The sequence below is a fragment of the Sparus aurata genome, chromosome 22 (assembly GCF_900880675.1).
Source record: "Sparus aurata chromosome 22, fSpaAur1.1, whole genome shotgun sequence".
Taxonomy (NCBI): domain Eukaryota; kingdom Metazoa; phylum Chordata; class Actinopteri; order Spariformes; family Sparidae; genus Sparus; species Sparus aurata.
Genome location: NC_044208.1, coordinates 21,958,041 through 21,972,603, shown reverse-complemented (window position 1 = coordinate 21,972,603; position 14,563 = coordinate 21,958,041). Strand labels below are relative to the sequence as shown.

Genomic DNA, 14,563 nt, shown 5'->3' with positions numbered 1-14,563 from the left:
ACAGCTAGCAAACATGGACTTATTACAGTATGCAGCAGGGGACTTCCAGGGCTTTTACTACATGATAACACCTACTGGTGTTTGACAAAATAATGGAAATATCAAGATAACAAGAAAAACTTGTCAGAGGACTTGAAATATCTGAAATGATCAGAATTATTGGAAACACTCGACAGCCCTGTTTGTTTCCGTTCTTTACAATTAATTCCAGCTCTTTTTCTCGGGTGTTATGTGTGTGTGGCATTAGTTGTCATGATTTAGGGGAAGCTGCTCTATTCTTAGCTTTTATACAGTTTGGCCACGGATCATTTGGCTCAGTTCACTGCAGTACAAAGTGCTGACTGCCACACCACTTTTGTTGCTGACCAATACTGCTAATTGGTATTCGCTATAACATGACCCACCTTTGCAGCAATGCTTGTAATTGTCATGCAGCTACTTCAGAGTTCAGGACCCCCTTTTTTGTTTACAGTATTCTTTAAAATATCGTAAATCCAGAGCGTTATTGCAGCATCCACATTTTTGAGTACCACTGAGGCAAATGTGTAACAAGCTAATGGTTCCACGGGATAATATTTAACGTCTGTGTTCTCTTTGTTCAACCAAGGATATGTTCTGTCCCTTGTCTGCATTCCTACCACACAAAACTGCCAAAAACCAGTCTGAGGACGTACCATCTTACTTGAGAATATAGGAAATCATTGACAATTCGTTAGTGCAACACAAATGGACATCTAAGTAAGTGACATAAGAAAGCACAAGGATTCTTTGTCTGTTGTCAAAATTCAGTAAAGCAAGGGTTTTAACAGGAGACCTGTTACGCTTTCCCGTTTCCCCCCCTTTCCATCAGTGTTTTATATATGTTTTTGTGCATGTTAAAGATCTTGAAAGAGAGAAAGCTGTTAGTGGTGCTGGCTCAGGCATGTGAGAGCCGACCAATTAGAGCAGACTGGACTTAAAACTCAAAACAGAGGGAGAATACGGAGCATAAAAGCATGTAGAGCTATTCTAGTAGTTAGATTAATAAAATATGGTGCCCAGTTTCTCTTTCCAATCGCATCTTGTTTATTTTACGTTATACTTTGGTGCATAGAAACCAAGGAAAAACACCCAGAGCAAACTTTCTTTTAATGGTGATAAAGCCAACTATTTCAAGCCCTTTCACTGTCAAATCTGCTTCATCTTATGACTCACAGTCAAGTCATAAAGCCTCTATCTCTACTTGACCCTTACACAGACTAAAAGTATGCCTCCCTCGCTCTGTCTGACTCCCTCTCCCCTCGCCTCTGCTCGAGCAACTCAAACTTTCTGACTCCTTTTGGAAACATAAATCTGTGATGAAATATTGATATGAATAAAAAAAAGAAAGCCTAGATTCACCGTCACTATGGATACAGCTCCAACAGATCTCTATACTGAATCAATAAACAACCTGAAGGAAGAGAGAGATACAGCACAGGGGAAAAAGACAAGGACCGAGGGATGTTGACAGTATGAGAGGATATGAAACGCCATCTGTATGTACTGTATGTGTGTGAGAGAGCAAACAACAGAGGGAAAAGATGGATAGGCTGCTGTCAGCTATATTAAGACTTATATGCAGATGAAATGACCGGCATGATAGGCAAATTGTTGCGAGCGCTGCCTCTGAATGGATAAACAAACCGATGAGATTGAAACGACTGGCGAACACACACGAACACACACACACACACACACACACACACACACACACAAACATGCCTCAGCTTGTCTCGTTCTCAGAAAACACCCATGGGAGCACACTGAGAAGCGCGATAAGTTTTTCAGAGCTGCGGCGTGGAATACAAACTAGACTGAGACTGTATTTAACAGAGACGCTTTGAAAAGCTGATGACTGACAGCGACAATTGCGGAGAAAAAAAAACAAAAAACGTCACGACGGCAAAGTTTCAGGGGGACAACCGGAGACGCAAACGCTGCTGGTCCTATGTATTATTGAGACATTTGTGCACATGTACATTTATTGTGTCGCGCATGAGGCAATGCATCGACTTTTATAACCGAATGTGGCAGGTCGAAGGTCAACACTCGCACGCTAACACATAAATCCCATTTCACATGTAGTCGTAGAAAGGTAACCACATACATCTACTCAAGAGCTCCACTTTGATCAAACTTTATATTATTTTTCCAGATCTATGTAACTTTCTACCCATCAACGTGTATTTGACAGCTTCAGTTTTATTTTCAGATTCAGTTTTGACATAAAAAGAAACATGAAAGGCTTGTAGAATTAAAGGCCTTGTTAAAGTTTAAGCCAGTGGTTCCCAACCTTTAAGGTTCATCTTACGAAAATGCAGAGTCTAGTCGGGGCCCCTTGTGTTATTTGACTTCATGTTGTTCTCAGCTCGACCAAAGAGACTAAATTATCTAATATTTCGTTTCGAAAAACAGGAAACTTTTGTAATATTTTCCCAAATACTGAGATTCTGTTGAACACTGAAGTTACAGCCAAGCTATGCTGCACATCAAGAAGCTAGACAGGAAGAGTTAATGAGCACATTGCAATGTCAACAGAGCCAAGCTGAGTAAGATCTGTTTCACACTGGCATTCGGTCTCACCAGAACACAACACTGCTCCGTCGCCAGGATGTTGTTGAGAGGAGATTTCTCACCACTTACAGTGAAGGACTTGAGTGATTCAGTGCAGTCTCACCCTGGAAACTGAGCCTCATTAAAGTACGTAATGTGAGGAACCTACTGCAACCGGGACGTGGACAAATCTGGGTCACAACCAGGGGTTTTAAGAGGAGCTGATTTAGAGTGCCGCTGTTGGAAAATGTCACGTCTCCTATAGTGAATGTACTCTTTTCAAGGGCTAAGAAAGGCAGCTTGGATCAGTTGTTCACAATTATTTGTCCTGTCGCCCTTCAAAACAAATTAATGTTTGTTTTTTTTAACCCCTTGTCTGTCGTGACCAGTTCAACTAAAGAGTATTTAGCAAAAAAGTTACTTTTTCTTTAAAAAAAGAGGAATATTTAAAGAAAAGTTTTACATAGTTTGGTGTTGCAGAAATATGGGTAACGTTTTGTATTAAGGCTCCTTAAGGCCCCAATAAGCTTATTAACATTATGTGTTAATAGGAGAATATAAGTGTGAATAATAGCATCATAAAACATGTTTATTGTTAGATTAATGGTGCACTATGTAACTTTTGTCCCTGACCCTAACTCAAAATACAAGCCTTCTAGGCAAATAGCTAATATGTTAACCATTGTTAGCATTTGCTGAATGCTGAATCCTTAAATCAGGAGTTCTGTATCTGTCTGTGGCATGTAGGAAAGTTGCATAGTGCACCTTTAAGTGTCAAAAATGTATCCATCCTAACAATAAAGACCGCTATTTGAAAACAAAATCAAATTAACAGCTAATAAATGCATGATAACGTACGTATAAGTCTTAATGAAGTGAAAAAAAACGACTTAATGACAGTTAATAATGACATGAAAGGTAAGTTGGTTAAACTCAATTTATGTGTATGTAAATCTGTTGTTAGCAGTTGTAAGAAAATAATGTTCTTAAGCAGTCTACAAATTGGTAACAAATGCCTCATACATGTCTAACAATACCACTTAAATAGTCTTAGTAATAATGTTAATAAACTTCTTATAAGGGCCTTATCACCTTTAACTAACACTTTCCGCAAGGCTCTTAATATAAAATGTTACAGAAGTGTGTTTTTCTTTGATTTATGAGGGACCTGGTCCCCAGGCTGGGAACCACTGACCTAGATTGTAGCCTGTATTATCTAATGGAGATGTCAAACAACAGTGTGAGGCCTGAGGGCTGCAAAGTTTCTACCAGATGTCAATCAACTTTTATGGTTCAACTGAATTTTAACAAGAACAAAAGAGAAAGAACTAAAACTGGATTTGCAGGATTGTTCTCATCAGTGTTGCCTAATATGTCGGCTCTGGATGTCAATCCGGTTCACTTCACTGGATTTAAATTATACACGGAAATGCAAAACACTTTTTATATACAGTATATGCTTGTTATTTGCCTGTTTTTGTTATACAAGCATTACCACTGTTTTGCCTCAGTGATGCCATGTTTTTCCCCGTGCAGGCGATGGACCTGTACTACCACAATGAGTCAGACCCAGACAACTACTGCTGCCCCGGCGACAACAGTAAGTCACCAGCTACTAAGCGTGTTGTTTTGTATTCCTCCACTTCCTTTCGTCTCCCTTTCTCTCCCATCCATCTTCTCACGACCACGACTCCAGAGCACAAACTATCATCCCTCGTTTTATCTTTCTCCATCATCCCTTGCCGTCAGTCGCGGGTCATTTCTCTTTACTATCGGCACTTCTGTTTATTTTCTGTTACTCTCCCACCATTCATCCTCTGTCTATTTTTCTCAAGCTTGTTGTTTCCTTATCCGTCCAAACCTGTTGGCCGTGTTGCAAGTGATTCAGCCTGCACACATTCACATACACCTTACTTTACCACTTGGCTGTCTAATCTGACCTCTAAGCTCCGAGGATAATAACTGTTGTCCGTAAACCAAGATTACTGTTTGTTGTTTTGTGGAAACGGGCTTGGGGAGGAAAACAGTAGTTACCGACACAACACCGAGCGCGGATCATCGTACACATGACACGGTGACCTTTTCCGACGTCCATTTGCAACTTTTGCCGCTCGCTGCAGCAGGAGACTGTCTTTCTGTGCTCGTTAGCTGGATCCACATGTGTGCTACTGGGTAAGAGTTACAATCACTTTATAGCTGATAAGCGACCGTACTTTAATTTTCCATCATGCGCCTTTTTTGTGCCACATGTCACGGTCCAATCCAAAGTACACAGTGTGTTGGTGCTTGTCACGTTTTGGCATACAGCCTATCAATTCCCCTATTTGTTTTATTGATACCTTTGTGGGAAATCATCTTGCGTTTGCCAACACATGAACTCCTCATGAGACACAAGTGTTTGATTGCTCAGCTTACCATCCGAGGCATTCGTTGACATTTTTTAGAGAAACTGAGACGCTAATATTTAGAAAAGGAATTGAAAACTTGAGGCAGAGCAGACCAGGCCTCAGATGATTACAGCAGGTTTATTAGATCAGGATGTTAGCTTTTTTTTTTCTTCCTTCTGGGACATCACTATAATAAGCAGCCTCCTACTGTAATGTGTTTCACCATGGTAATTCATAGTTCAAGCAATATACTGAGTCCCATCTACTCTACAATACAACACTTTAAGAAGCAGTAGAGGGATTATAATAACAAATACATATATTTTTTTAAACACTGTGGGTTGGTTGGGCCAGCCACCAACACAAAGACTCAATAATAAACAATCTTACAAATTGGACCACTAAACTTTCTTTAATTTAAAGAAGACCTATTATGCTTTTTCATTTTATTCCTTTCCTTCAGTGTTTTATAAAGGTTCTTGTGCATGTAAAAGATCTTGAAATTAAAAGAGGTCAAGTCTGCAACAACAGAAGCTCCTCTCTCCCATGGAAAACACTGCTCTTTAAACGCCTCGTCAGCAGTCCCCACTTTAATGCCGTGACTTTGTGACATCACACTAAGTCATCATGTCAAACATTTGCATTATGAATGCATTGCTAGTTTGGCACACAAGAATTATTTAGCGCAGCTGCCCTGTTAGCGTTGTTGGGTCAGGCGTGTGTGAGCTGACCAATCAGAGCAGACTGAGTATTCAGGAAGAGGTTTTTGAGCACCAAAGCATATTAATTAGCAACAACACTCCTGTATAGTTATTGAAGTTATTCTTGTTGCCCTTCACCGGGTCAGATTCCAGTCCATCAGATTTGGATAAGTCATAAAGTAAAAAAAAAACTATTTTTTAGTGTGCTGTAGGTGAATTGAGGAGCCTCAGGGAAGAATCTGCTCTGTAGTCGGGTGGTACAACACTACAGTTAGGTTTACATAGTTTTAACATCATCACCTTTTGGCCACCAGAATCAACAAAAGCTCTCTGTTGTAGCTTTAAGTCAAAGTTCCCAAGCATTATTAGCAAAATTTACTTAGAGTACCATAAATTACACTTAACCCTGAAAAACAGCATGTCATTATAAGAATAATGTGATATTCAAACATATTTTTTTGTATTTATCTGTAAAACATAAATAAAAAACAAATTAGTCTCAAATTAGTACTTAGTCACCATCCACACTGCTTCTCATGCTATGCTACTGATTAACACTTTATGGCAGATCTACAGAACACCTCCAACAAAAAAAAAGTGACGCGAGCGATATTCTGATGAAAATGTTTTTTTACCGGGAGTTGTCTGCCTGTTAATTATGAGAGTTTTTCGGCGTATGGAGGGGAAAAAAAAATCCGAGCAATTAGCTGAGCTGGTGACACGCTGTTCCTGTGGTGTCGGCCGTGGTGCCGCTCCACCCTGTTGTTCCAAGTTCAGCAATTAGCGGCTTCAGGAGCAGTTAAAAAGTTGAGATTTGTCATATATGAGTAACTTACAGCGATGCCGCGCTTGTGTGTATGTGTGTGTGTGTGTGTGTGTGGGAGAGAGCAAGTAATGATAATTAACGGGAGTTCTTTTGCAGAGGAGCAGACAGCCAAACTGATTTCTGTGTTATTTCACTCCTCTGAGAAAAAGAAGTGGTCTTATGTAACAAAGAGCATCTGCCGAGGACACCCTTATTAACACACATTAACACACTTGCAGCAGCACAGTTAATCAGCATTTACACACTCGCTTACGGTGCTCCTCTTCCTGAGATGCCAACCGGTTTATTTAACGTGTGATTAAAAAGCCTGAGTGTGTGTATGTGTGTGTGTGTGTGTGTGTGTGTTCTCAAATGTACGTCTTTTGTTCTCGGTGACGCACACTGTTATCCACATCCAAGCTCCCTTTTCCGAAGCTGTTATTTACTCTTTTCTCCCACCATTCACAGCACATTGTTCACCTGTGTCAACCTGTCCTTCAAAAAGCCTAAACGGGCAAACACACACACACACCTACTCACAGACACGCAACCCGCTCACTTATACAAAACAAATGCACGCATATACTTTCTAATCCATATGGACACTCCCAAATCAGAGATGTTGACAGCTCTAAGAAAAGTGTGTCCGAACATGTTTGTTGCAATTATATTGCGAAGTACTTTAACTTATAAACTGGGTGTGTGTGCTGCATCCAGAGCCAGGGCTGTCCCTTAGACCTGCATTTGATTATCTCTCCTCGACCTCTTTCTAGTGTTAAAGGGTCAATCCAGCCCCAAAAACGAAACTCCATAGTTGCCGTGGCCATCCAAAATATCAGATAGAAGCATATTATAATGCTATTTATCCATCTTTGGTGCATAAATAGCACTTCGAGCATCTTGTTCGCATCTACAAGACACTAGCTAACTAAGCTAGCGAACATTACAGCTCGTCCAAGGAGGACACCATTAATGTTTATGTCCTGTGCTGTTCTGGGTTTGCGTAGATGTACGCTTTTCTACCGTACTACACTGTGAACTACATGAAACTGCTCACCAACGAGCTCCGTGGATGATCTCGGAGAACCAAGTCAAGATTTTCTTTATACATGGATATTCTGCATAGGCCAACATCAGCCCAATCACTGTTTCATTACACCCACAGGTTGTTGTTTTTTTTTTAGGAAACTTCATTCTCCATATAATACTGTGCATTTTTAGCTAACTCCCTGTCCTCTGGCTACAGCTCGTCCTAGCAGTTAATTGAAACTTGATCCATTCTATGAGCTTTCGAATGCTCTAACGGCTGTGTGTCAGTTCATTTGTAGGAAGTTATTGTGAAACTCTGGGACTGATCGAGTGTTACCAAACACGCTCATGAACACACACAGACCATTGGGACAGGACACTAATGTCACATGACCGTCCAGTTGAGGGGTATAAGTGGGCCATTTTCGGTCGCCTGGCTAGCCAAGCACTCCACACACACACACACACACACACACACACACGCTGACAGTCCACCGCGGCATAATAAAAGCCCGGCTGTCCTCTCTGAATAGCCGCAGCCTTTATGTAACAGTGTCATTTGGTTCCTCACCACCGAGGCTCATTCACATTCATCGGCGGATCAACTGTCGCCACAAACACCCTCATCATCCCCGGCGCAGCGCGCGGACTTAAGATGGAGGAGAATTAATGGATGGATGTCATCTGCCGGAGACAGCGTGAACATGGGCATATGCAGGTCTTTGTGTATGTGTGGGTACACTCGTGGGTGGGTGGGTGGCCTGAGGGCGTGTGCGCGTGTGTGTGTGTGTGTTTGTATGTGTTTATACTACAACACTAATATCCTGCACCTCGAAACCCCTCCGGCACTGCAGTGAACCCCTTCTTGTCCTATCACGAAATGGCCCTCGGGGGTGTGTTTGTGTGTGTGCGTGTGTGCATATGAGTCAATGCTGGCTTTGGCACCAACGACAGTGCCACTAGTGGGTTACATAACGTACTAGTGCCTCTCACGCGCGCACACACACACGCATATAGAAAAGGCAATAAACACTCTGCTTGATTATTGCGGAGCCTCCTCTTGTTCGGGGCCCAAACGCAGCCAGCCTGTTAATCCAGAGAGGAGAGCGGGCCAGAGAGGAAAATCACTGGCTGGGCCTATTGTTAGTGTCGCTCCCTCGCTTTCGTTCGTCCCCCTCTCCTGATCTTCCCTCAACACCTCTCCCTCATCTCATTTCCACTCTGGGCTATGACCGCGGATGCAGTGCCTACACCCCAGCGGAGGTAACGTCTACTTCTTCTTCTTCTTCTTCATCACTTTTAAGAGTTTAAAAATCAGTCTGTGCAAAGTTTTTCAAGGGCAACCCCTTTTTTTTGTACTTTTCTGTGCTCGCACGTGCCCTCCCTCTCTCGTTCTTAATAGTTAAGAAAGCAATATATGAGGTTTCACTTGTCTGCCGCATGATGCTTTCAAGTGCCGATAAGATGTGCGGGTTCTCGTCCCACGTGGACAGCGGCGACATGTCGGAGATTAAAGCGCCTCTTGAAGGATGGCGGCGTTACACCTCGCTCCGTCTCAAGGAGAAATATCTTTTTTTTTTCTTTCCACCACACTAAGTTCTTGTGGTGCAGGGAGGGAGAGGAGTGTTGGACACCTTGAGGGAGTTTAGGAAGTGCCCTCTCTCTCTCTCGCTCTCTCTCTCTGTTTTAGAAAGTGTGTGTGTGTGGATGTGTGTGTGTGCATCTCCTGTCATCTTCTCTGCAGGTTGCTTTTGCCCTCCAGCTTATGTGTATGTGTGTGTGTGTGTGCTGTCAGACTCCCTGCAGGTTTGTTTTGCCCTCCAGCTCTGCATGTGTGTGAATTTGAATGTGTGTGTGTGTGTGTGTGCGCATCAGGTGGCCATGGGGGACGGATTAATAATAGATTTGACCTGAGTTAAGGGAGAGAAAGAGACGGCCATAGAAAAAAAAAGAAAAAGTTGAGGCTATATTTAAAAACTGCAGAGTCACACATGCACGAGCGCAGTGACTTTCTCTGAAGGAGGCCGGAGGGGGGTCGGGAGCAACAGATTATACACAATTTCTCTCCCTGAAACACACACACAAACACACACACACACACACACACACACTCACTCACGCACTGTATACAGCCACTATATACCAACACTCTATGCCTTGTTAACAAATACCTCTGTGTTTGTATGTGAGTCAACAGGAAGTCTGTTAGCTAGCTGGCAGTTAGCATAAAAACAAATGAGCTGTCTGGACTAAAGAATGTAATTCAGTGCTATTTATACACATTTTTCCAGGTGAAAAGTTAGATGGGAGATTCGGATAACGTCGTTAGCATGCTAGCTGAGTAACATATCCACAAGTTACCAATCGTGGGCGACTCTGCGTCGACCCATAGAACAAAAGCTTAATTCCTTTCCATTGAATTCTATTTTTTTTTTTTTTCAAGATTTTTACGGAGGCGTTTCTATCCATCCGTAAAAGAACAAACACCGGGAAGTAAGAGAGTTTTGCTCTGAGGGAAACTTTCCCGAATAGATGAAGGTTAAAAATGTGCTTTCGCACGTGGAATGCAATCATCAGTCGTCCCGTCGCCTTCTCATCTCTGTTTCACTGTTTCACTCTATTTCCATGTTTATTCCCTCGCTGCGTTAATCACGGGGGCGCATTTCATCCGCCTGTGTCGGGTTGGCGCTTTATCTCCTCTCTCAAAGACAGAAACTAGTCAGGGGAGCGGACGGTTAATTAACGCAGCCCCGACTCCTTGGCAGCCGCTTTGAATTAATGTGCACGTGGATTTTCTCGAATCTGGGTTACTTTTAAAATGCCAAGCTCAGCGGGTGAGTGACCTCGGCTGCAGAAAGCGCTGGACTGCCTACCGGGTGAAGATGATTCAACCGTTGAGACAGGTTTGTCAAGAAAGACAAAAATCCAACCCAACACCAAAGAACAATGGATGGCATGGATTGGGTGCCAATTGTTGCCAATGTCTTGCCACACGCAGGGCAAAACGACTGCAGGAACAGACACATAAATGAAATCTACTTCCTTCATTTTGCAATTGCACAAAAAAAGTTATGCCAGGTGTTTTTTTTTTCAATGAGCTCAAAGGTAGCATGAGGCTTATGAGGAGGCTGTGAAGACAGCAGAAACCCCGCCCAGAGGAAAGACTCCATGCAACCAGGCGTGAAACAAGAAAAAACAAAAAAAGAAAAAACGGTGGTGTGGAAGGGGAAATAGAGGCGGGACGTCTCCGCCCTGAAGAGGAAGGAGAAAAAAAAAAAAAAAGAAAAAAAAAATCTTGTGGATGAAAGTCTCCGAGGAGAGGAATGCGGTCTAGTTCGATTACCTGCCTGCCGAGGAACCTTTCCTTACGCACTCCTCTCCGGTTGTGATTTTGGGGGGAACATTTAAAGCATCCTTATGAAAGACAAAACGACCGCCTTGACATGTAAGTACTGCTCGTGGATTAAGCGTTCGTGTCGCTTTTTTTCTCCAAATCGAGAGAAATATTTTCTAATTCCTCTGGCGCTCCTGTAGATCGATTACGGTGGGGATCGATCTTAAATCTGACGGTGATGTGATGTTTGCAGTGGAAGTGTTTTGTGTTTGTCAGGGCGAAGCTAAGGCAACCACCCCCATCTACCCTCAGACCACTTTGTGTCTGAGTCTGGGTTGGGGAAAAAAAGAGAGCGGCAGACATACTTTGGTGGAGGAGAGGAGGAGGAGGAGGAGGAGGGTGGGCACTCCATTCACCCCATAATCCAGTGACCTGGATTTTTATGATGCTGTTATCTGCGTAAAGTCCTCCCTGTCGCTGATAGCAGGTCTATTAAAAGTGTTAGGGGAACAGTTGGCCAGTCTCTTTGGTTTTTTGCAAACTTGTTGAGCTGTGGAGACGCCGGCAGCGACATGAGGACTCATTCGGATCTGAAAGGTTTGTTTGTTTTTCTCTCTGGCTGAATTAAAACACCGAGCGTTCGTGGGAAATAGACCGCTTCTGTGCGCTTTTACGAAATGGTTTTTAATTCAGGGGCTGTGGTTGTGTGTTTTGTGCACCAAAGTTGCAGGTGATCTCTCTAAGTGACTTTGGAAAAAATTGCTCAGAATTGTGGGGTTTTTCTTTTTCTTCTTTTTCTCTTTTACGCACGCCGGTAATCAAAATCCCTTTGGCCTTCAGAGGTGATTTTTTTTTTTTTTTTTTTTTTTTTATCCTCGCAGACTCTTCATTCAGCTCGGGGGGTTTAGATAAGAGTCGAACCAGGTGCCTTACATAACCTCGCCTGGTTGAGCCCGGCCGCTCCACTTGTGTGCCAGCGCGCATAAACGCGGCGCAAAGTGTTATTCTTCCACATAATTTCGCCCTAATCGTCACTCCGAAGTGTTTTGGCTGCTTTCGAAAGGCTTCAAACACACTGCGGGGTTTGATCTCGCTCATTTTTATTCTTTTTTTTTCAGTCCGAGCTGGATGTATCCACGAGTTTCTCAGTCTGTACTTTTCCACTACCAGCGGCTTTTTTTCTTGGCACCGGGCCTCCCTCGGCTCAGGCTCTCCCCTCTCTCCCAGTCTTTTGTATACCGACGGAGCCTGCGTCACTCTCGGTCGTTTTAATTGAGAGGCGGCCAAACAGTGAAGCTGGTAGGGTCAGCGAGGAGGCTATCAGATTATTTGTACAGGGGCAAGTTGCAAACCCAGGAAGAGAGAGGGGGTGGGGGGGGGGGGGGGAGGTTGGATGAGGAGCATGGATTACAGTGTTACAGAAATAATCAGCAACTTGGAGAATAATCCCGAACTCTTTTGAAAAGTTTCTCTTAAGAATCTGCAGTTTTATTCTCTCCTGGAACCCATGTGCTCCTTCAGTGGACACATCTGGATGTCATTTGCTTATGGGATGGATCTCTGCACTCTTATGTAGGCTGAAATGTGGCTGTGTGTGTGTGTGTGTGTGTGTGTGTTGCCGTGTGACGCATGGGACGTTAAACAAAGTTGCACAAACATATGGGCAGAAAAGTACAAAGTGGCCTCACACCACATTGACTGGTGCTAGACAACTTTTTTTCCTCCTTTTTCCTATGTGTGTTTTTTTTTTCTTCACTTTTTTGACGTAACCGCAACTCGAGGTGCGGCGATGACGCGCTGCGGGCGCAACGGCCTCCGATTGGCCGAGCACGGGATCGATCATCTTGCCGGGGAACTGTTTGCAGGGGATCACGCCCACCAGGGGGTGTGGGTGTTTGCATGGGGTGGGCGGCTCCACCCTCCTCCCTCTCTCCCTCCCTCCCTCCCTCAGCCTGTTATAAAGCCAGAGTCAAAACCAAGGTGGTTTATATTTTTGCTTTTGGGCTGCTGAGCTGCAGTTCGACTCATCACATCATGACGATCAAAACAGAAGCAGAGAAGCCCGTCATGACTTACTCCAAGTCTAGAGGGCTAGTGGCGTTAGTCACCGGTATGGAATCCTAGCTGCATGTTTGACTGTGACTCTTCCTGCCTTGGATGGACTTCTGTTTCTGCTTTTTTTTTTTTTTTATTTCATGAATCTAAACATTTATTTTTCTCCCTTTTTGTGTCCTTCTCTTGCTGCAGCTTTCATGAAACAGAGGAGGATGGGGCTGAACGACTTCATTCAGAGGCTCGCCACAAACTCCTACGCCTGCAAGCAGTGAGTACCATCTGACTCATGTTATTGTTCCACTGTCGCGCAGGGAAACGCGACCAGAAATGCCAGTTAGCTGTCGCCTGAGGAAACTCTGCGGCTTCCACACCAGCTGATTCACATTAAAGAACAATTCATGCTTTTGATGCAAAGTTTGAACTCTTTTTCACTTCTTCTTCTTCTTTTTTTAAAAATCTTTTTCCAGTCCTGAAGTTCAGTCCATTTTGAACTTGAGTCCACCTCAGGATGCTGAGCTCATGAACGCCAACCCGTCTCCCCCTGTGAGTATATTTGCATTCAACTTCCTGTGTTTACGTTGCTGCCATATGCAGAGATACACACACACATATCCTCTGTTTACCACTCGTTCATATTATGGCTCCAACATCCTCATCCTCTTCTCTCTCTCCCCCCCCCCCCCCCCGCAGCCCAGTCCATCCCAACAGATCAACCTCGGTCCTTCCTCCAACCCCTCCGCCAAACCCAGCGACTTCCACTTCCTCAAGGTGATCGGCAAGGGCAGCTTCGGCAAGGTGCTGCTCGCGCGCCACCGCACCGACGACCAGTTCTACGCCGTCAAAGTCTTACAGAAGAAGGCCATCCTCAAGAAGAAGGAGGTAAACGCACGAAAGACGAGCACAAGTGCACACGCCACAAGAGGCGTCTCCGTGTTGACATCGCTAACCCCCTTGCTCTTTGTCCTCCTCAGGAGAAGCACATCATGTCGGAGAGGAATGTGCTGCTAAAGAATGTCAAGCACCCGTTCTTGGTGGGCCTGCACTACTCCTTCCAGACGGCCGACAAACTCTACTTCATCTTGGACTACATCAACGGAGGAGAGGTGAGTTAGCTGCCCGAACTGCATGCCGGCAAAATAGAAGGATATGAAGAGCAGAGGTGATAAAAGAGGAGGGGGGAAGCTATTTAAAGGAAGGAGCCGAAGATGAATGAATAGGGAAGGGACCGAAGTTTTAATATAGTCCCAGAATCCGAGATAGATAGGCAGAAGCGCAGACAGACAGACAGACAGAGGGGATTTCCTGTGTGAGAAGCAGAATAGAAGCTGCCGCTCTCACTCCGTCTTTCATTCTCTAAAGGAAAACGCCTCTCAGGAAACCGTGGGGTGGGCTGGGACAGCGGGAGAGACTCAAGGGCCAAAATTAGCAAGCGCCATTCGGCCTCAGTGTGCGCCCCAATCGAGCTAATTTCCTGCGATTGTTGGACGAGTAAAGACAGTGCTGATTAAATATGGGCCTCGTCAGGAAACAGGATGCATTTACTCTCCTTCCTTCTCCCCTTTCTCTTTTCTTCCCCTCTTTTTTCCCCCTCCCTCCTCTGCTCCCTCACTCCACCTTTGGCCGCTCGTTTCATCTGTCTTGTCGAGCTTTTTTTTTTTTTTTAAAGCTCTCGCCTTCC

General features: G+C 44.1%; 1 protein-coding gene across 6 annotated transcripts in view; it reads left to right on the top strand.

Annotated features, from left to right (window-relative positions):
- The window catches only part of sgk1 (serum/glucocorticoid regulated kinase 1), a 38,726-nt gene that overhangs the window by 21,304 nt on the left and 2,859 nt on the right, over positions 1 to 14,563 (top strand). Inside the window, exons 5-9 of one of the 6 annotated variants that reach the window (XM_030404860.1) lie at positions 4,111 to 4,174; positions 13,078 to 13,153; positions 13,353 to 13,428; positions 13,576 to 13,764; positions 13,857 to 13,988. In XM_030404860.1, coding sequence (XP_030260720.1) covers positions 4,111 to 4,174; positions 13,078 to 13,153; positions 13,353 to 13,428; positions 13,576 to 13,764; positions 13,857 to 13,988 — 537 coding nt within the window. Of the gene's footprint in view, positions 1 to 4,110; positions 4,175 to 8,056; positions 8,223 to 8,560; positions 8,760 to 10,217; positions 10,942 to 10,964; positions 11,428 to 12,813; positions 12,941 to 13,077; positions 13,154 to 13,352; positions 13,429 to 13,575; positions 13,765 to 13,856; positions 13,989 to 14,563 lie in introns of those variants that run through there. The other 5 variants (XM_030404862.1, XM_030404864.1, XM_030404863.1 and 2 more) reach the window with 5 other exon arrangements.